Below are 22,927 nucleotides of genomic sequence, written 5' to 3' on the forward strand. Positions count from 1 at the left end.
TGTTGTCACTCAGCAAACCTCTCCTTATCGAGTGCATTAAGACCAGCCACTCTTAGCTCAGGTAAACTAAGATTCTTGCAAAGGCCTTTGGGATCTTACAGCAGGGTTTTGCCTCCCCCTTTGGGAATCCCTGCCGACTACTCCCACGCACTTTCTTGTTCCTTCTCATCTTTGGAAAGGGCTTCCGGGAGGCTGCGCTCCATCAGCTTGCCAGGCCTCGAGCTGCTGCCGACCGTTTGCGGCTCGCCTGATCGTGCTTCTTGGCTGGCTCCTAGGCAAGGGGGACAGCTGCTGTGGGCCAGGCCTCAGGAGCCTTCCGCCATTGCCAGCACCTGCCAGCCATCTTTGAGAGCGGCCTCCCCCTGGCAGCGCAGGAGCGCTCTGAAGGGCAGCAGGAGGCAAACAGAGCCCCCAACTCCAGGCCCCTGTCTAAAAACCCAGCGGAGCTTTCAACCTCCCCTGAGGAAAAGGACACAGGCTGCACGCTGCCAGCAAGCGGCCAGACTCCTGCCAGGGTTCCCCCCTTGGCAGCAAGCCCGCCGCTCCCATTCTGTAAGAGGGACAGGCAGCGGGAGGAAGAGGGAACAGGCGCGTGCGCAGGGCAGGCCAAGACAGGAAGGGGACGGGAATAAAACAGAGATGTCCCAGCCTACAAGCTTTATTAAATACAGAATTGGAACAGAACACCTTCACTTGAATGCAGCTCGATGTCATCTACACACCACTCCGCCAAGAGCTAGAGGGCACGTTTCCCCAGGCTTCCTTCCTCTCGGGATATCCTCTCTTGGCAGTCCCCGCTCCAGAAAGCCACTTCTGAGGAAGGCGCGCGCGGCAGGGGGAACAAAAGGCCCTCTGTTAGTGTTACAGGAGCAAAAGGGAGCAAGTCCCAAACCAAGGGAACCAACCCCATTCATCCCAGTAGACAGGCACCTCTGCTCACAATGCAGACACATTCAACCCAAGGCACTTGTGTCCATCCAAGCAAATGCAAGGGGCTCTAAAGCAACAGCTGGCCACTCGGCAGTTGATTGAAGCCAACAGGAACCCAAAGAATTGCAAAGCAGGGGCCACCTGCTTGCAAACAGGCCCCATCCCTGAAAAGGCCCGACTAGAGCCCCCCGGAGAGGGGATTATTCGGGGCTCTGGGGGCGGCCTTGCATGTGCACATACACTGTTTCTTCTCTTTTTTAAGGACAGGCACATAATATTCTGTGCCACCAGTATTTGGATCACGATGAAGGTGTCACATAAATCTCCAGGTTGCAATTACCTCGCTCACGTTCTTCAGCGACATTTTTGACCATTCCTCACGCACCTGCAAGTATAACACAGGATACCCTTAAGTCCTCAGCAGTTACATTCCTCTAGTACTACCTTGTACGGCCTTTTGAAACCTAACTGTAACATGAAATGCAAACTGGAAACAACACCCTCAATCCTGAGAAATGCTTTGTCCACCAAAACACAGCATTGCCACTACTCTGTGCCATTAATTGTATCACAACACAATTGCCACTCATCACGTTTCCCTCATTCTGGCTTTGCAGAAGGCCATCAAAAAGCACAAGGAGGATATAAGCACACATGGCCAGAGGTCTAGTCCCAAGGCCACAAGCTGCATATTTACACTGTTCACAGCGAGCAATCCGATTTGTGATGCCTGCTTTTTTTCTCATTACAAATCAACACTCTTTAATTTACTCCGCAGCAAAGGACTCAGGCCAGAACGAGCTGGCTTTCCTTGCAGCAGCCACCTTCTAGATAGCCTTTTTCATGGCAGCTCTGCTGACTTGCTGTTTAGCCACAGGAGTGCCTGAGGACAGTCACCTGGATCACCCTCTGAGACCCCACAAGGCAATGCCCAAAGCCGAGCAGCTCAGCTTCAGAACACTACAGGCATGGGGACAGCTACAGCCCGCAGGCATCTCCTTTCAACAGGACCCTTGCTACGCTGCAGGCACCACAGCACTGAGTCACAACTGGAAATGCCTGAATCCTTCCCAGGATTGTAAAAGATGGAAGAGGAGAGCTTGCCCTTGCCTCCACTCTGTGCAAATCAGGGAAGGGATCATGGCATTCAGTGAAGAATGCTTCGCCCTCTTGTCCAACTCTTGCCACACGGGCCCCAAACCTCACCATTCCGTGAGGAACGTGCTCTCCACACACACTGCAAAGGCTGGGGCACACTCGGACCAGAGCTATCGCTGAGGTTGCAGCAGGCTCTGAGCATTGCCTCATGGAGTCTCTCAGGGCGATCCAGGGGACTGTGCTCGCCCAGTTGTGAGGGGCACCAATGCTGTTTGCACTAGCAGACTGGGTGTCCCGGAGCTAGGCAGGAATGCGTGCTCCTTTTCCCCTTAAAAGCTGAACCCTGCTCATTCATACTCTGTGGGCAGCTCATTCGAGCACAGCGTGCATGTCCAATGCCTTACCTCAGCCATTTGAGCTTCCACTCTGTCTGCCACACAGGAAGCATTGCCCGCTGCGTTCAGCATCAAAGAGCGGCTGCTGCCCAGCTCAGGAGGGTAGGCAGCAGCGGCTTCCGCAAGGCCTCCGATAACTCTGCCTTGCTGCAGGCGTCTGCTGAGAGCCAGTTCATTTCCCAGATCCCTGATTCTCTGCTGCATTCGTCCTACCAGGGAAGCTTGTTCCACCTGCTCCTGGGTGGCTGCCTGTGTCTGAAGCAGATGGTGCCATTTCAGCCTCCAGGGAAGAAGAACTTTCCCCCCATGCCCGACGACAGTTTCCACACACCCCCTTGGAAGAGCACAGCCTTACTCAGGCGCCTCCTCACTGCCCTCAAGAATCCACGGCCAAAGCCAGAGGCACCACGTTACGCAATGCTTTCTGTTCACTGGTGGAAACCTGCTCTTAGCACAACGTTTATGTATTTTGGTTTCCAATCAAAGCTCGGACTAAGAAGCCACCTCTCTCTCGGCAAGACGCTAGTCCCTTCTCTTAACGCTGTTCCCTGATTCTCCAGGCACTAATGTGCAAAAAGATGGTGATGCCCGGAATGGCTGAGGACAAGCGTTCCACAAGCTCACGGCCTTCAACAGACTCCTCCAGATATAAAGAGCCCATGAACCCACAGCCCTGACCAGCACAAGCTGGACACAGTGGAGAAGGACACTGGTACAGAAGAGATGAAGGAAAAGGCACAAATGGACTGTGCATGCCAGGGCCAAGTACGTTTACCTGCAGAAAGAGATTGACTTCCCGTAGTTTTTGCCTTAGTTGTCGCTCGGCCTTTTCTTCAGTCTCTCTTTTGTGCTCTTTCATGTGGCTGAGGTCTGGCGTGCTGCTCTCTACACGGCACCGGAGGGCAGCCACCTCTTCTTCCAGCTGCCGCTTCCTCTTCCGCAGCTGTGCATGGCTCCCATGCATGCACGCCAACTCTTCCCGCAAACCTTCGTTTGCTTTCTTGAGCTGCCTTGAGTTTCTCTGCTCTGCAGAGAGCCGCTTGCAAAGTTCCTGCACCTGCACACAGCCAAGGCACAGACAGAGAGCCTTAAGCATACGCAGTTCTTTGCAGACCCTGCAGGCTGTGCGCTGAGACTCTGCTTGTCACCAGCTTGCTCCGTTTTAAAACCAAGTGAAAGCCATGCTCCTCTGCCAAAAGCAGCACCTCTTTTAAAGGTTTCCCAAAAGACCACCTCAAGTTTCCCGCCCTTCTCAGGTCTCCTCCAGCACTCCCCTAGCCAATAAAGGCTTCACTCCCAGAAGATCACACATCCACAGAGCTAGGCTCCTTCTCCTTTCCTCAGGAGCACACATCACGTGGGGTGTTTTGCATGCAGCGGGGCTGCCAGGGGTCTTCCAGGCTTGTCTCACAGTCGGCATTGCCTGACTTTGTCAACACTCCTCCAGAAAGCAGCTTTCTAAGCCATGGACAAAGAAGCCCTATTCGCTCTGGGACCAAGCGGTAGCTTCTTTCCAAGAACTTTTAGGAAGTATCAGGTTTCCAGAAGTCCACAAAGGTCAACTGCTACTCTAACGGTTTCCTCTCTCCTCAGAAATTCACCTTTTCCACACCACCACCCTGGCACCGCGGCACTCCTGCCCTTTCGGAATGATTAGTTAGACGTTTCCAGGGATCAGAAGAAAGCCCCTTCATTTCCAAACACAGCCACCACGTGAACGTGCATGTGAATACAGAAGTCAGGAGAAGAAACGAGACAGCTTTCCAAAACAAACACACAGAAACAACGAACCACAGCTCACCTTTGTTCTTAATATGTCATCTTCGCTGCCCCCTCCAGAAGGTGCGTCCTTCAGCTTGGCCTGTAGATTCAGCTGGGACTCGCTCTCGCGCCTCTCATAGGTCCTTAGTTTCTTCAGAGCTTTCTCCAGAAGCCTCTTGGACCTGTACAGCCAATTAGGGAGTAAAATAGGAAAGCCATGGGAAAAACAAACAAACAAATAAATAAACAAACAAAAAAAACCCCAAAACACAAGAAGCATTCCCTTTGAGGTTGCTCACAAACCGTTACGTACTCATAGTCTCTGAGTCAATTAAAGGAACCTTGACTCCCAGCTTAGCCGGTATTTCTTACAAATGCTAAAAAGCCATACCTGCTGCATTCTTCCTGCAGTTCCATGTTTTTCTTCACTGCCTCCTCCAGCTGGGCTTCCGCTGCTTGTTTCCTCTCTGCCCCCTTCTTCACTGCCTTTCCTTCACTCTCACACTTTGCACACAGGAAGGAGAAAGCACATACGCAGCTCAGTAAAAAGTGCAAAAGAGCCTGAGAAACAGCTTCCTCTGTCCCCCTGGCACCAGCAGGTGGTACTTAGCTATCCACACCAGTGGACAGCAGAGCTTAAGTTCGAGCTTCAGGGGAATCAGCCGCCATCACTAGGCAACAGTCCTGGGCGTTCAAGGTTACAGAGTTCTTGAACAGTGTAGCTGCCTGCACGCACCCAAAAGGAAAGAAAATCATCGACTGGAAGAGGGAAGTCAGAGCAACCCTTCATGTACCTGCTGATATTTGTCTTCTTTCAGAGGCACGTGTCTTGTCTGTAAGGCAGAGAGCAGATCTTCCAGGCTCTTATGAACCTAAGGAACAAAAAAGCCACACTGATGCTTCCCGGACTCACGCTTGCACCTCATTCAAGGGGTATTAGCGAAGCGAAATGCCACCAACATTTCTCCATCTCACTACTCCTTTACAATCGACCCCCAGTTTGAGCCCTGGAGCAGTTCTCCTTCATTAAGGGCTTGTCTCCTAACTTGGCCCAAGCACACAACACTGCCTACGCCTGTGCCATTCCTTTATGGATTGACACCTTCGAGCCAAGGAATCCACAGTCAGTAAACAGGGAAGGTGTCAGAGGTTTGGCAATGAAGTCTCCCTTGTCACAGCCTGAGGATGCCGCTTCGGGCTTTGCTTGGCACCAAAGCAATTCCGCGAGCTAACTCGCCCTTAGGGCAGCAACAAGTGCTACTGCCTGAGGGCTTAAGCACCAGGACAGCTAAAAAGCAGCAGGCGGTCAAAGCAGCACATGAGTGTCAAAGCCTCTCCTCGCACGCTGCTCAGGCCGCACAGTAGCCAGGGAACCTCTCAACACCAGAAGGCCTTGGAGAGGGACAAAGCAGAGCCGATCCCCTGCGGACTGCCAGAAATGATGTCCCCCTGGGCTCCCCAGGAAAATCTCTTCCCAGAATGTCCCCACATACACACACAGCTAGGCTCAGGAGCTCATGAAGAAGAAAGCTGAGGAGGAGCTTACAGTGGCAGAGCTGTGCAGCTCTTTCTGCAGGGCTTCAATTCGAGCCGTGTGTTGGTCGCTTCTCCCTTCCAGCCTCACCTTTTCAAGCTCAAGCCTTGAAGGAAACACAGGGAGACAGCACTGTGAAATAACGGCCCTCCAAATTCTGGATGGGCTTGCTGCCATGCAGCCAGCTCTTCCTCTTGCTTTTACACCACCCCGGCAGGCAAAGCCTTGCTTCACCGGGGCAGTTCCTTACCGTCCCACTCGTTCTTCCAGCTGCTTTAGGCTAGCTCTTTCCAAGGAGGCTTCCACAAGCTCTTGCAGTTGCTTGGAAGAAGCCATTGCTTCCCTCTCCTTTTCTGACAGGGCCGCCTGCAACTCCTCAACACAATGCTCACTCTGAAGGCGCTGCTCTTCCGACTCCTGCAACTGTCAAACCAGCACCCACGCTACTCAGTTGCATTTACATACAGACAAGCCAAGTGCTTTGACTCCCAAGTCATCTCTCCCAAATCCTCTTGCCTTGCCCTCTCTCCTGCTAGCCTCTTCCATCCCCATCTTGTCTTCCTACAAGCAGTCCCCAAAACCGCCCCAACACCAATCCGCTTCCTTCCACAGGGAGTGCACAGCAAAGACCTTGCCAAACTTAGGCACCAGGGCTATTGCACTAGGCAAGTGAGTCACTTTGAGGCCCTTCAATCTCCGCTGTGGACGTGAGGCCCAGTGCAGGCTCAGCCAGCGCGACCATTCAGAGCACCTGCCTGAGATGCTGCTTCACGTGGACCATGCAAAGCCCCACCTATCCAGGAGGGATGCTGCTTTCTGCAGCTCTCACACTACAGCACCCTGCCCGGTGGAGGAGGAAGAGCAGGTCATTTGGTTCCAGCTTTCACCCACTTCGTGGGTTATGACAGGCCGCAATGACTGACTTGCTCACGTCCCCCTGGCACCTGTTCTCAGAATACTGCCCTCTGCTTGTTCATCATTTGCCAGGGAAAAACAACATTGTCAGGCTCATTAAGGTAGTTACTGTTTTTGCCTACCTTGCCCTTAAGCCTGTCCAACTCTTTTAGCAACTGCCCTTTCTCTTCCTCCAGGTCCTTGCAACCACGTGTGGCAGCTTCCAGAGAGGCTTCTGACATCAGCTGCTTTCGACGAGCCTCAGCAAGCTCCTGCTCCAGCTGTCTGGCCGTGTCCTGTGGACATAGTTACATGCATAGGAAGAAAAGGCTTGGACCACAGGTTCCGCTTTCTCTTCTTTCCTGTTACATTACAGAGCTGCTTCAGGCTTCAGAGTGAACCTAAACATAACTTATTTTGTCCACACCACTGTGCCTCTGCACAGCTGATGTCTGCTCTCTGTCTGCTGCCAACAGCTAAGCTTTGCCAGCTCGTCTTTAAGCTCGTGGCTTCCTATGCGTTCAAAATGGCCAAGTACTGTTCTCCTTGGAACAGCACATAAACACAGACTGCAGACATCCACGTGCATCTGTGTTTAAGAAAATGCCAGCAATCTGCTCAGATGCACGTGCTGTTATTGAACTGCACACATGACTCTAATCCACAAACCCAGGGCTTCATATTAGATCCTGTGAAAATGAAAGGGCAGGAGTAGCTTACAGAGGCAAAGCTGTGCAGCTCTTTCTGAAGAGCTTCGATTTGAGCTGTCTGTTGGTGAGCTCTGCCTTCCAGCCTCCCATTCTCAAGTTCAAGCCTTCAAAGGAAACATAGGTCTCAGTATGGGAACCCAGTGGAGCACAGACACCCACTCCAAACTGTGAACTGACGGTATCTCAAGCAAACACCTCCCTCCAAATCCCAGATTTGCTTGCTCTCAAGCAGCAAGCTAACCCCGTTGCCTTTACACCCTCCCACAAAGCACAGCCTTGCTTCACTGTGCCAACTCCTTACCTTTCCACTTTGTCTTTCAGCACTTTTAGGCTCTCCATTTCCAAGCAGGCCTTCTTGCATTCTTGCAGTTGCTGAGACAAAGCCAATGCTTCCCTTTGCTTTTCTGTCAGGGCTCTCTTCAAATTCTGAACACACCGCTCAGACTGGAGAAGCTGCTCTTCCAGCTCCTGCAACTGTCAAACCAGGACCCACGCTAGTCAGCTTCCTCTTCACACACTCAAGGCACCTGCTTTCACTCGCAGGTCACCTCTGAAAAACCCTGTTGCTTCGTCCTCTTTCATACTGGCCTCTCCCATCCCGCTGCTTGTTCATTGGTTACAGGGGAAAACAGGGTTGTCAGGGTCCTCGGGCTAGTCACAGCCTTTGCCTACCTTGCCTTTAACCCTGGCCAACTCCTTTTGCAACTGCATTTTCTCCTCCTCCAGCTCCCGGCGAGCACGCGTGGCAGCTTCCAGCGAGGCTTCGGACAGCGCCTGCTTTCTGCGGGCATCGGCAAGCTCCTGCTCCAGCTCCCTGACCCTGCCCTGATGGAATAAGGACACGCATCGCAGGAAAAGCCTTGCACCGTGCACTGTGCTTTTGCTTTTCCTGTTACATTACACGACTCTTCCGAGAAGTAGCTCCCCAAAGGACTACTATGTTTCTTCCCCTTCTCCCATCACCCAGACCTTTCTCAGGCATCTCCCTACCCCTCACTCCTACCCCCGCCTTCATTCCCTTCCAGCCATTGTCAGACTCTGGACAAAAGTCTCTCTCCACCCGAGAGCCACACTTGGACCAGGCCTTTTCACACACACAGAATGAGGCAAACACTCTGCAGAGCAGCACAGTGCACACTTGTGCACCGTGTCCATTTGCAGGCAGACACTTCCCCTACCACAGCACACTCCAAGGCCACGCAATCTCTTCTCTAACTGTCCACACACACACACACAAGTAGGCTCAGGAGCTCATGAAAAGGAAAGGTCAGGAGTCGCTTACAGAGGCAGAGCTGCGCAGCTCTTTCTGAAGAGCTTCCACCCTGGCAGTCTCATGGCGCGCTGTCACCTCCAGCCCTGTTTTTTCAAACTCAAGCCTTCAAAGGAAACATAGGGCTCAGTATGGGAACCCAACAGAGCACACATACCCACTCCACACTGTGAACTAACAACATCTCAAGCAAAAGCCTCCCTCCAAGTCCCACATTCCCTTGCTGGGATGCAGCAAGGTAATCCCGTTGCCTTTACACCAGCCCACAAAGCAAAGCCTTGCTTCACTCTGGCACTTCCTCACCGTCCAACTTTTTCCCTCAAGAGCTTTATGGTGAAGAGCAGTGTGCCACGTTCTTGCTCTTGCAGGGAAGCAGCCATTGATTCTCTTTGCTTCTCTGCCAGGGCTCTCTTCAACTCCTCAACAGACCGCTCAGACTGGAGACGCCGCTCTTCCGATTCCTGCAACTGTCAAACCAGGAACCATGGGAGTGAGCTTCATCTTCAGCATCGTACACACTGCTTTGACTCCCAAGTCAAATCTCCCAAACTCTGGTGCTTCACCCTCTTTCCTATTGGCCTCTCCTGTCCCCATCCTGATTTTCTACAAGCAGACAGCTCCGACTGACAAGGGAAAAGAGCGCTTTCTGCAGCTCTCAAACTACACTGCCCTGCACAGCACAGCACATGAAGAAGAGCACGTCATTCCGCTCAAGGCTCCACCGCCCTCATGGGTTACGGCAGTGCGGAACTACTGACTTCATCACATCTCACTTGTACCTGTGCTCAGAATGCTGCCTTGTCCTTCTCATCATTTACAGAGGAAGAACAGCCCTGTTACGCTCATTATTGTTGTTATGGCATTTGCCTACCTTGCCTTTAACCCTGGCCAACTCCTTCTGCAGCTGCCCTTGCTCTTCCTCCAGGTCCCGGCAGGAACGTGGGGCAGCTTCCAGCAAGGCTTCTGCTGGCGACTGCTTTTTAGGAGCATCAGCAAGCTCCTCACCCAGCTCTCCAATACTATCCTAATGAAATAGTTACACACATAGGAAGAAAAAGCTTGGAGCACGCACTATGCATTTCTAATAAGGCACTTGCTATGAGAGCTCGGACATTCCCAGACCCTGCTTCCTCACAAGCCCCGTGGAGCAGCTTGCACACAGCTAAAGCTGTTCCAGTTCACTGGAACAAACGTGTGGCAGAAGCAGCCAAAGAAGGAGCAGAGCCTCCTCGGTGCAGGGCCCACACCCAGAGCAACCTCCTGAGAAGATCCCCCCACGGGGAACCCACTGTGCCCCCCGCTGAAAGCACCTCAGAATCCCAGGGAGAATCGTTGTCCTCCTCCGGCTCCGCTCCTGCTGCCGATGGAACATCTGCAAGGGAAATAAGGAAGGGCACACCATGAGTGCTTCTCTCACTCTGCTGCTCTCCTCCATCAGGCAACACCCACAGCCAAGGGACAGATAATGCTGTTACTAGAGTGTTTAAAAAAAAAGAAGAAAAAGCAGCGTCATTCAAGAGCATCCTCACTCTGAACCGCACCACTGTGTTCTCACCCTTCCTCCCACATGCTCACACAGGCAGGAAGTCACCACGAAATAACACTCCTTGCAGTCCAGCACTTCCACAAAACATCTTCCTCACTTGACCTTCCCCTCTGCCCTGGCATTTGCTGGCAAGGGCAGAATTGGGGCTTTCCCATCTCAGCAGCAGCTCATCACCAGCATTCACTGACTCAGACCAAGGAGCAAACAAACACAGGGGCTCAACGCTTCTGAACTCACCTCTACTAACAGGGAGGGCTGCTGCAGCATTTGCAACTTGAGGACCACCTGCTGCTTCCTCCCCATCCCGTGCAGGTGATTCCTCCTGAAAGAGGCCAGCCAAAAGAGTTGGAAGGAACAGAAAGAAGCACCCGTTGCACAGGAAAGGGCACCGTGCAAAGTACTTCTATTCCCTGTGCCTGTACAGGGAAAAACGTTCTCACTTTTCTTTTACAAGGCCTGCACTCCTCCCTTAGGAGGATGTTTCTGTGCACAGCAATACCCAGTGTCACAGACATGCTGTTCCTCTTCAACAGAGACTCTCAGAAGTGCAGCCTGGACACAGGCTGAGCCTACATTCACCTACATTCAAATATGCAGGAGCACACACACCCTTTCCCCCGCTCCTCTGCAACAACAAAAACCAACAGAAAGCACCTCAGAATCCAAGAGGGAGTCTCCGTCTTTCTCCTGCTCCGCTCCCGCTGCCAAGGAAACATCTGCAAGGGAAATAAGGAAGGGCACACCATGAGTGTTTCTTTCACTCTGCTGCTCTCCTCCGTCAGGCAACACCCACAGCCAAGGGACAGATAATGCTGTTACTAGAGTGTTTAAAAAAAGAAGAAAAAGCAGCGTCATTCAAGAGCATCCTCACGCTCAGCCGCACCACTGTGTTCTCACCCCTTCCCCTGCCCTTCTCTGCAGCAGAAGTCGCCCAAGCCCAGCAGGACAGCTCACACAGCTACAACCAACACCCAACAGAGGGGCAGCGAGCACCCAAACGCGGCTCTGCAAGGCCGGAGTCCTGGAGGAGGGAGCCGTGCGGGCAGCTGCTCTCCCAAACTCGCGCTCCAGAGTCTGGCACCCACAGTCCATTCGCATCGCAACGGAGGGGTCCTCAAAGCACTACACAAAATATCCCCACGTGCGCAGCGAGTCACCAAGAAACAGTGCTCCTTGCACTCCAGCACTACCACAAAACGCCTCCCTCAGCTGACGTGCCCTCCGCCCTCTCCTTTGGTGGCAAGGGCAGAATCGGGGCTGCCCCGTCTCACAAGCACGGCACCGTTTCCATGCATTGGCCCTCACAGCCACCAAACAAGACGTGGCCTTCAACGTGCCCTTCAACTCACCTCGCACACAAGCCGGGGCTCCTGCAGCGTTTGTATCCTGAGGACCATCAGCGGCCTCCTCTCCATCCATTGCAGGTGCTTCGTCCTGAAAGAGGCCAGCCAAAACAGTTGCAAAGAACAGAAAGAAGCACTCCCTGTGCAGGCAATGGACACCCTGCAAACTACTTCCCTCTACCCACACAGGGAAAAATGGTCTGACTTCCTTTCTTTGAGGCCTGCAACTCCTCCCTTGAGAAGACGTTTGAGTAGACAGCAGTACCCAATGTCACATATGTGCTCTTCTGCTTCTGAAGAGACCCTCACAAGCGCAGCCTGCGCACAGTCTCAGCCTGCCTTCACCCACGTTCCAATACCCAGGAGCACACACACCCTTTCCCCTCTCCTTTGCACCAATGAAAACCAACAGTTGCCTGCTTTTCAGTAACCTTAGTCCAACTCCGCCTCTTTCCTCCCTTGCACTTTTTTACCCAAAACAGCGCTCCAAGTCAAAACCCACGTTATTGCTGTTGGGCTTCTTACTTGGCTGCAGGATTCCATACACTGTCCTTTTCATGGATACTTTGGCAAAGAAACAGCAACCCCACCAAACTCTTGCAGAGCCAGAATCTGCACCCTTTGAGTATTGCACTACAAATCCCATGCAAGGGCCACTTGCTATGAGAGCTCGGACATTCCCAGACCCTGCTTCCTCACAAGCCTCGTGGAGCAGCTTGCACACAGCTAAAGCTGCTCCAGTTCACTGGAACAAACGTGTGGCAGAAGCAGCCAAAGAAGGAGCAGAGCCTCCTCGGTGCAGGGCCCACACCCAGAGCAACCTCCTGAGAAGATCCCCCCACGGGGAACCCACTGTGCCCCCCGCTGAAAGCACCTCAGAATCCCAGGGAGAATCGTTGTCCTCCTCCGGCTCCGCTCCTGCTGCCGATGGAACATCTGCAAGGGAAATAAGGAAGGGCACACCATGAGTGCTTCTCTCACTCTGCTGCTCTCCTCCATCAGGCAACACCCACAGCCAAGGGACAGATAATGTTGTTACTAGAGTGTTTAAAAAAAGAAGAAAAAGCAGCGTCATTCAAGAGCATCCTCACTCTGAGCCCCACCACTGTGTTCTCACCCTTCCTCCCACATGCTCACACAGGCAGGAAGTCACCACGAAATAACACTCCTTGCACTCCAGCACTTCCACAAAACATCTTCCTCACTTGACCTTCCCCTCTGCCCTGGCATTTGCTGGCAAGGGCAGAACTGGGGCTTTCCCATCTCAGCAGCAGCTCATCACCCGCATTCACTGACTCAGACCAAGGAGCAAACAAACACAGGGGCTCAACGCTTCTGAACTCACCTCTACTGACAGGGAGGGCTGCTGCAGCATTTGCAACTTGAGGACCACCTGCTGCTTCCTCCCCATCCCGTGCAGGTGATTCCTCCTGAAAGAGGCCAGCCAAAAGAGTTGGAAGGAACAGAAAGAAGCACCCGCTGCACAGGAAAGGACACCGTGCAAAGTACTTCTATTCCCTGTACCTGTACAGGGAAAAACGTTCTCACTTTTCTTTTACAAGGCCTGCACTCCTCCCTTAGGAGGAGGTTTCTGTGCACAGCAATACCCAGTGTCACAGACATGATGTTCCTCTTCAACAGAGACTCTCAGAAGTGCAGCCGGACACAGGCTGAGCCTACATTCACCTACATTCAAATATGCAGGAGCACACACACCCTTTCCCCCGCTCCTCTGCAACAACAAAAACCAACAGAAAGCACCTCAGAATCCAAGAGGGAGTCTCCGTCTTTCTCCTGCTCCGCTCCCGCTGCCAAGGAAACATCTACAAGGGAAAGAAGGAAGGGCACACCATGAGTGCTTCTTTCACTCTGCTGCTCTCCTCCATCAGGCAAGCCCCAGCGAGCAAACACACAGCAGGACCCGTGTTTACTAACTCACCCTTCTCACCAGCCACTGATCCTGCAGCATCTTTATCCTGAGGACCACCAGTACCTTCCTCTCCATCCTTTTCAGACGATGCTTCCTAAGAGAGGTCAGGAAAAAAAAAAAAAAAGTGTTGCAAAGAACAGAAAGAAGCATCTTCTGCAGCGGCAATTCACACTTTGCAAAATGCTTCATTTCCCTGGGTTACTACACAGGAGAGTTCTCTCTTGTCTGCTGCAAAGAAAGGCCTGCAGGTTTTCCACAGGAATGCCTTTGGGCAGACAGCAATAGCCAGCACCACAGACATGCTGCTCTGCCCCTCACAAGCATGGCCTAGACACACTCTGACTCCAGCTTCAACAACACGGCGACACGCACGAGCATACTCCCCATCTGCCCCTTCTTTTCACCCAGGACAAGCAACAGCTGCCTGCTTCTCCGACAGCCTTAGTCCAGCTTCCCTCCCTTTCCTCACGGGCACTCTTCAACCCACTAGCACATCTCCCTGTGCTGCAGTAGCTCCTCGCAGACGGCATCTGCGACACTCTCTCAAAGCTCACTGACAAGAGGGCAACCAGGAGAAGAAGGAAATCTTGCCTGCATCTCCAGCACTGCAGGGTGCCTTCCAGCATCATCCTCGGAATCCTCAGAATCGCTGCACAGTCCCAGTGCCAAACACCTCTTCTGCAGGAGAAACAGCAAAAATAAAGAGACATCATCAGAGGGGAAACAGGCAGCGGGAGATCAGGCGCACGTGAGCCTGGAATGCCATTCCCATGTGCCAGGAGACAAAGACACCGGCTACAGGAGCTCCCTGCTGAGCACACTTGAGGAACCTCACAAGGAGGACAAGAGAGCCAGGGGATGAAGCATCTCAGCACACTTGGAACAATAAATGCCTTTCTCCCACATCAGTCACAATTCTACCACCCCTTTGTTCCTGGAAACCGACAGCAAGGTCTGCAGGACAAAGGAACAGGTAATCTAGGAGCTCATCAGCTTTCATTCTCTAGAAATCTCACGCACATCAAGACCGTGCGGTCATTTCTCTTGTCACCTAGTGCTCTTCTGCCCCCGACCACCAGACTGCTGCGTGCTCTGCCACGGCTACCAGACTTGGAGGAAGTAGCTCACAGCAGCAGGAAGGGGGCCAGGCAGGAGACCGCTTTGCAGGAGCAAAGCCACCGCACTGCAAGCGCCCTTTCGCTCAAATCCACACAGCTCAGCCCTCCAAACCACTCACTCATTCCACAGAAATTCTGCCTCTTGGGCCACTTCACCTTGGCAGCTAAACGGCGTCTTTCTAATTCGGAGGCAGGAACGGAGTTGTCCTCGCTCTCCTCGTCATCAGTATCTTGAACGCTTGAAAAGTTAAGACAAGAAGGACTGTGTCTCTCTCCAGGCTCTCCTCTTCTGAGGCAGGGGAAAGGATTGGGGGAAAGCGCTTGTTCAAGCCTCACCATACAAAGCATTCACGGGAAAGCTCCTCTCCCACTGTGAAAACATTAATTGACACGATTAATTCTTAGCATGTCAGACCTTCAGAAGTCAACACGGCCCACAAGCACCTAACACAGGCACTTCTGCAGGCCACGCTGCAGGGGAACAGTCACACAAGACAGCAGGGACAAAAGCAGGCCCCAACCTGCCCTTGACTTCTCGCACCCTACTGAATTCTAACCCCCTTCCCCTCAAAGGACATTAGCAAAGAAAATCAACACTGCCCTTACATTTCCTTCTAAGCTTCCTCAACAAAATACTAGCATGGGACAAACGCGCGTTGGGAGCAGACAGTTAGCAAACGCTGCGGGGCGCTGACGGGATAGGAAGCTAATGAAGTGCTCAACTACTCGCACCACATGCACACGCACACGCCACACGCAGAGCCCCAGCAGTTCCTCCACGCTTAAGGATCCTACCTCCGCTGGCCGCAGCACAGGCGCCCGATGCAGAGGCAGCAGCTCCTGCTCCGGGAGGCGAGCTGAGTCCTGCCATGCCTACTGGGCCGCCTGCACGCGCCCTCTGCGCGCACTCTGCCAGCTCTTCACCAACGCTGCAGACAGGAAGAAAGGAAGGACTGTCACCAAAACCAACGGCATCCTTGTACACGGCTCTTCTAGGACACAACGAGCCACTGCTTCTCCACGCTACGCCTATTCAGAGCCATCTGGCAAGCTGACACACACGGGCTAGTTACACATACCCACGCACACCCGCCCTTCCTGCTCCCCTTGCTACAGGCCCAGGGCGAGGGGAAGCGGCAGAAGAAAGGACCTCTGCATTTGGTCTCATGCGCTGCTCTGGGGAGGGCCTCGTATACACTCCACTTGCCCAAAGCACACTTTTCAGGCTCGCTATTGCTCACAGCTCAGCTCAGCACCACCAACTTGAAACCTGACCGAGCAGTCGGGGTGGAGTCAAGGAAAACCTCCCGGTTCACACTTGACACTACATGTTCCAGAACATGCCCTTTTGCCCAGCTTCCACAGACGTCTCCACACATCATTAAACCTTGCTGCTCTTAACAAGAGCGTCCATAAGCCAACACGCACATTCACACACCTTAGCAACTCTAACGTCACCTAAAGCACTTACCGAGCATGCAGAAAAGTCCTAGCATACTCCTCCGCCGTCCACCCAGCAACATCTTTCTGGGAAAGATCAGCACCGTGGCGAAGAAGAGTGTCTAGGATGCTCCTGTTCCCAGTCGAAGCAGCCCGCATTAAAGGGGTCCTAGAGCATCCAAAAGAGGAGAGGAAAGCTCGGAGCCAACGCAGACATTTCACTCGCATGCCTTTCAGCCCTCTTTGCTCCCACAACAATTGCTTCCCCCTTTCCCACAGGCAGAAGCAAAGCAAAGGCAGCTACATGGAAGCACAGCGCAACTCGGAAGGAACGGGGCCTCCGGACACGCTCTTCGGACAAGCCCTTCACCTGGCAGACTGGTCTCGAGCGTTCACATCAGCTCCTTTGCTAAGCAGGAACTCCACCATCTCGCCGTGATGACCCGACACGGCAAGGGCAAGGGGCGTGCAGCCCATCTGCAAGCATAAAGCGCCCCCAGTCAGAACCAAACAGCCAGGGAAAGCCACTCTCTCTTTCCGAGAGCAGCCTCACCCACATTCTACACTTACCTTATCCTTAGCCTCGAGAAGGGCGCTGTGCTCCACTAGCTGCCCTGCTAGAGAGGTGTTACGAGCAAGGACAGCCAGGTGAAGGGCAGTGTTGCCGGTAACGTCGGCAAGATTAGGGTTGGCACCACGCGCCAGCAGAATGGCCACGCATTCTTCTTGCTGGCACTGCACTGCCTGCAAGCAACACAGCAAAGAAAAGGAAGCCTTCCCAGCAACTACGTTTCCCTCCCTCAGCGCTCCCACAGCCGGCCAACCGCACAAAGCAACCCCGGCCTTCCCCGAGGAGGCAACGTGGGCCCATTCTGCGCCAATCGCAACACAGTCTCCACCTGTCCCAACATCACGCATCACCCCAGAGACGCAGCGCTCTGGGTGCAGCTTGGAAGCCCTCCCTCAACAGCTCTCCCGTGCTCCACGTACCTTCATCAGTGGAGATCTCTTGTAGCCGTCCCGCGCATCCAGCTTGCACTTCTTCTCCACTAAATAGGACACGATCTCCGAGTGCCCATTAGCGCAAGCGAGATGCAGGGGTGTCCTACAAAGGCAACACATTCCATTAACACGCACACACGCGCCGAGCTGCACACACCGCTCCTGCCTCTGTCCCGGGCCTAGGGCCACCGCTGTCCGCAGCCACAAGAGCAGCTTAGAAAGAGTCGCCCATTCCGGCAGCAACGGCAGCAGCTGCACACCCCAAGCCCAGAGGGAGGGGCTAGGAAAAGTCACCCCCACCCCACGCAGCACCCGCTTCCCGCAGCTCCGCACCCGCTTCCCTGCAAAGGGGCTCCTGCGCCCAGGCACAGCGGTCTGCCCACGCAGCCCCACGCTGCCGGGCGCAAGCGGCTGCCCTCCATCCCTCTGCCCGCGCAACCGCCCGCTGCCTCCAACAGCACCACCCACGCTGCCCAGCAAGGACCACCCAGGCTTGGTTGGCCACCTCCAGCCTTCGCCAAGGCGCCCTGCGGCTTGCGCCAGCACCGCTTGCGTGGCAACAGAGTGCCGCACGCCGGGGACACGGGCTTTCCAAGAGCAGCACAGCAGCCTCGGGCGGTGCTGCTGGGGCAGGGCCTGCCACCCGGCCTTCCCCGCAGCAGCCTCGAGCACACGCGCCCTCCACGCCCGGCCAGGCCCTCGCGAAGAGCCGGCAAAGCCCCGGCCGGCGCCGCCCCCCTCACCGCTTGGCCTTGTCGCGCCCGTCGAGGCCGCGTGTCGGCAGCCGCCGCAGCGCAGCCAGGTCTCCGCGGGCGGCCGCGCGGTGCAGCTCGCTCAGCTCCTCCTCGCGAAGCTCGTAGCGAGCGCCCACGCAGGCCAGGGAAGCGCCGCCGGGCGCCGCCGCCCCCCGCCCCTTGCCGAAGAGCGCCAGGAACCGCTTCATGCTGCGGCGGGGACGCGGACACGGCCAGAGAGAGACGGCCCCGCCTCGGGCGGGCGGGGCAGAGGAGCCGAGCCCCGAGCAGGGGCCGCGGCCGGGACAGCTGCGGCGGGGCTGAGCCCCGGCGGGCTGCGGGAGCGGGGGTCGCGGGCTCGGAGCCCCCGCGCCGGGAGCAGAGGCGCGCTCCGAGGGCCGGGACGCAGCGAGGCTCCCAGCGAGGCACGCGCCGACCGTCGCTCCGGCACTGGCGGCCGCAGCACTGAGGCCGCGCGGCGACGGCGCCAGGCGCAACAGCCGCGGCGAGGGCGTCACAGGGCGGCGGGGTGACGCCGCGGGGTGACACTGCCACGCGCCACAGGCGGCTCCTCGACGTGGGGCTGCAGCGCACCCACAAGGGGCTGCGGCTCCCCGAGAAAGAGCACCGCCGCTGTTAGCTTGGTTGTCGCTCAACTATCTTTTTCATGTTCTCCTATGATTGTGAATCTGCTACTTGTTGTAGATCTGCCAGCGCTGCCAGTTATTATCATTAGTAGAAAATCATCTTTCATTTCACAAAAATCCCCATTTACGTCTTGTCGGTATTTACTCAACTGAATCGAGCAGAAAAGCAGAACCAGCCAAAAATAATAATAAAAATAATCCCCAGCCACGCTCATACTATAGATTGCGATTAAATGTTTGAAGTGCATGAGTAGGGTGGAGGTGTTAGTTTGTATATTGATATATGCCCTTCATGATGAGTCTGGATTTTACTACTTGTAGGACTGAGGCAGGAATAAGTTCGTGAGATGGGATGCTAGCCCGAGGTGCTCTTAGGCTACTGAACAGCAGCGGAATACTTCCATAAGATGTTTGAATGAAGATTTTTTCCCTCCACTTCTGCATGTGTACATGTTAGCAGGAGGAAAAATAGCAAAGCTTGTATTTGATAAAAGGAGCGCGCAGTTGGCTGTTGATTACGGTGCTATTAGTGGTCCATATATACCAAGAAGACACTCAGAACAGGTACTGGGACTGCTGTCATTATCACTGATGAGGAAGGTCACCTCTCTTTTTGCGGTGAGGTTGCAAGTCTTTAATTGTGCCTGCTCCTGTCCAACAGTGCCTTACAAGCCATGTATAAAGCTGATACTGTGTGGTTAGCCGGTAAGTATTACCTGCCATAGTGCTAGAGATAGAAACTGGGCTCTGTGCAACGGAACTCGAAGCCTGTGTCTCAAGTTCCTAAACGAGGACTCCAGAGGGAGCAGCCGTGTTCCCCCCTCAGGGGAAGAGGAAGCCTCTCTGGTGTGGGGGATAGAGATCTTTCTCTTGGGGATGTAATTGAAGTGGCCACCAGATAAGCACTGGCTTCTCACTTACTTGGAAATCATCCTTAAATTCAAATGTACATTACTGTTCCAAATGAATGGGATTCTTCTAATCGGGACTTTTTTTTTGGAACTTGTCCATGCTATGCACACATTGCTAGGACATCCTGCACACTGCATTCTTTAACTACTAAATTAGCTCTTTAGCTTTGAAGGCCAGCTAGCAGTGTGAGTGTATTGTTCACACAGTCATTGAGCATTCCCAGATTTTTGTAGCCAAACCCTGACAGATGTCCAAATCTCTCTGGAATTACTGGAAGCAACCAGGAGGCTGTCATCTCCACATTGCTCTTGGTCTTAGCTTAAGGCTACAGGTGCCTCCTAAACCACAGCAAAGTTTGCTGCATCCTCACAGTGGATGTGCCATCAAGCACAGCCAGTCCAGACCAGCTTTCTTCTCAAAGTTCAAACTAGCTTATTTTTATGAAGACTGGGCCATTTTGGAGCTCTTTTTGTACACCACGTGCTTAAAATCAAAACTGCACCAAGCAAAACAAAGCCAACACCAACATAACATACATATATATTAGTAAATTAACACCAGAGTAATATAGGTATGTACATGTGCCTAGGTGAGGCGCTCTGGGATTGCATAGTCCTCAAATGGCCTGGTAAGCAGCCAAACTTCCTTTCAGAACACATTATGGCAGACGTTAATGCATCTTCTTCTGCCTTTGAACTCCTTTCGGAGTTTGGGGTACTGTTGTCACTCAGCAAACCTCTCCTTATCGAGTGCATTAAGACCAGCCACTCTTAGCTCAGGTAAACTAAGATTCTTGCAAAGGCCTTTGGGATCTTACAGCAGGGTTTTGCCTCCCCCTTTGGGAATCCCTGCCGACTACTCCCACGCACTTTCTTGTTCCTTCTCATCTTTGAAAGGGCTTCCGGGAGGCTGCGCTCCATCAGCTTGCCAGGCCTCGAGCTGCTGCCGACCGTTTGCGGCTCGCCTGATCGTGCTTCTTGGCTGGCTCCTAGGCAAGGGGGACAGCTGCTGTGGGCCAGGCCTCAGGAGCCTTCCGCCATTGCCAGCACCTGCCAGCCATCTTTGAGAGCGGCCTCCCCCTGGCAGCGCAGGAGCGCTCTGAAGGGCAGCAGGAGGCAAACAGAGCCCCCAACTCCAGGCCCCTGTCTAAAAACCCAGCGGAGCTTTCAACCTCCCCTGAGGAAAAGGACACAGGCTGCACGCTGCCAGCAAGCGGCCAGACTCCTACCAGGGTTCCCCCCTTGGCAGCAAGCCCGCCGCTCCCATTCTGTAAGAGGGACAGGCAGCGGGAGGAAGAGGGAACAGGCGCGTGCGCAGGGCAGGCCAAGACAGGAAGGGGACGGGAATAAAACAGAGATGTCCCAGCCTACAAGCTTTATTAAATACAGAATTGGAACAGAACACCTTCACTTGAATGCAGCTCGATGTCATCTACACACCACTCCGCCAAGAGCTAGAGGGCACGTTTCCCCAGGCTTCCTTCCTCTCGGGATATCCTCTCTTGGCAGTCCCCGCTCCAGAAAGCCACTTCTGAGGAAGGCACGCGCGGCAGGGGGAACAAAAGGCCCTCTGTTAGTGTTACAGGAGCAAAAGGGAGCAAGTCCCAAACCAAAGGAACCAACCCCATTCATCCCAGTAGACAGGCACCTCTGCTCACAATGCAGACACATTCAACCCAAGGCACTTGTGTCCACCCAAGCAAATGCAAGGGGCTCTAAAGCAACAGCTGGCCACTCGGCAGCTGATTGAAGCCAACAGGAACCCAAAGAATTGCAAAGCAGGGACACCTGCTTGCAAACAGGCCCCGTCCCTGAAAAGCCCCGACTAGAGCCCCCCGGAGAGGGGATTATTCGGGCCTCTGGGGGCGGCCTTGCATGTGCACATACACTGTTTCTTCTCTTTTTTAAGGACAGGCACATAATATTCTGTGCCACCAGTATTTGGATCACGATGAAGGTGTCACATAAATCTCCAGGTTGCAATTACCTCGCTCACGTTCTTCAGTGACATTTTTGACCATTCCTCACGCACCTGCAAGTATAACACAGGATACCCTTAAGTCCTCAGCAGTTACATTCCTCTAGTACTACCTTGTACGGCCTTTTGAAACCTAACTGTAACATGAAATGCAAACTGGAAACAACACCCTCAATCCTGAGAAATGCTTTGTCCACCAAAACACAGCATTGCCACTACTCTGTGCCATTAAGTGTATCACAACACAATTGCCACTCATCACGTTTCCCTCATTCTGGCTTTGCAGAAGGGCATCAAAAAGCACAAGGAGGATATAAGCACACATGGCCAGAGGTCTAGTCCCAAGGCCACAAGCTGCATATTGACACTGTTCACAGCGAGCAATCCCATTTGTGATGCCTGCTTTTTTTCTCATTACAAATCAACACTCTCTTTAATTTACTCCGCAGCAAAGGACTCAGGCCAGAAAGAGCTGGCTTTCCTTGCAGCAGCCACCTTCTAGACAGCCTTTTTCATGGCAGCTCTGCTGACTTGCTGTTTAGCCACAGGAGTGCCTGAGGACAGTCACCTGGATCACCCTCTGAGACCCCACAAGGCAATGCCCAAAGCCGAGCAGCTCAGCTTCAGAACACTACAGGCATGGGGACAGCTACAGCCCGCAGGCATCTCCTTTCAACAGGACCCTTGCTACGCTGCAGGCACCACAGCACTGAGTCACAACTGGAGCTGCCTGAATCCTTCCCAGGATTGTAAAAGATGGAAGAGGAGAGCTTGCCCTTGCCTCCACTCTGTGCAAATCAGGGAAGGGATCATGGCATTCAGTGAAGAATGCTTCGCCCTCTTGTCCAACTCTTGCCACACGGGCCCCAAACCTCACCATTCCGTGAGGAACGTGCTCTCCACACACACTGCAAAGGCTGGGGCACACTCGGACCAGAGCTATCGCTGAGGTTGCAGCAGGCTCTGAGCATTGCCTCATGGAGTCTCTCAGGGCGATCCAGGGGACTGTGCTCGCCCAGTTGTGAGGGGCACCAATGCTGTTTGCACTAGCAGACTGGGTGTCCCGGAGCTAGGCAGGAATGCGTGCTCCTTTTCCCCTTAAAAGCTGAACCCTGCTCATTCATACTCTGTGGGCAGCTTATTCGAGCACAGCGTGCATGTCCAATGCCTTACCTCAGCCATTTGAGCTTCCACTCTGTCTGCCACACAGGAAGCATTGCCCGCTGCGTTCAGCATCAAAGAGCGGCTGCTGCCCAGCTCAGGAGGGTAGGCAGCAGCGGCTTCCGCAAGGCCTCCGATAACTCTGCCTTGCTGCAGGCATCTGCTGAGAGCCAGTTCATTTCCCAGATCCCTGATTCTCTGCTGCATTCGTCCTACCAGGGAAGCTTGTTCCACCTGCTCCTGGGTGGCTGCCTGTGTCTGAAGCAGATGGTGCCATTTCAGCCTCCAGGGAAGAAGAACTTTCCCCCCATGCCCGACGACAGTTTCCACACACCCCCTTGGAAGAGCACAGCCTTACTCAGGCGCCTCCTCACTGCCCTCAAGAATCCACGGCCACAGCCAGAGGCACCACGTTACGCAATGCTTTCTGTTCACTGGTGGAAACCTGCTCTTAGCACAACGTTTATGTATTTTGGTTTCCAATCAAAGCTCGGACTAAGAAGCCACCTCTCTCTCGGCAAGACG

At 53.8% G+C, this 22,927-nt stretch overlaps 1 protein-coding gene across 1 annotated transcript; it reads right to left on the bottom strand.

Annotated features, from left to right (window-relative positions):
* Nucleotides 1-202: 202 nt before the first annotated feature.
* LOC148596285 (ankyrin repeat domain-containing protein 26-like) lies at nucleotides 203-4,607 on the bottom strand. Its single transcript, XM_088524033.1, has 6 exons — nucleotides 4,576-4,607; nucleotides 4,225-4,366; nucleotides 3,199-3,480; nucleotides 2,433-2,678; nucleotides 1,271-1,315; nucleotides 203-271 (listed from the first exon to the last, which is right to left on the bottom strand). The coding sequence occupies exons 1-6, from the start codon at nucleotides 4,599-4,601 to the stop codon at nucleotides 203-205; spliced, it is 810 nt and encodes a 269-aa protein (XP_088380159.1). The 5' UTR covers nucleotides 4,602-4,607.
* Between the last annotated feature and the right edge of the window lie 18,320 nt (nucleotides 4,608-22,927).

This window comes from Tinamus guttatus, unplaced genomic scaffold, assembly GCF_059628265.1.
Source record: "Tinamus guttatus ecotype Peru unplaced genomic scaffold, ASM5962826v1 Tinamus_guttatus_pri_ptg000018l, whole genome shotgun sequence".
In the NCBI taxonomy this organism is placed as follows: domain Eukaryota; kingdom Metazoa; phylum Chordata; class Aves; order Tinamiformes; family Tinamidae; genus Tinamus; species Tinamus guttatus.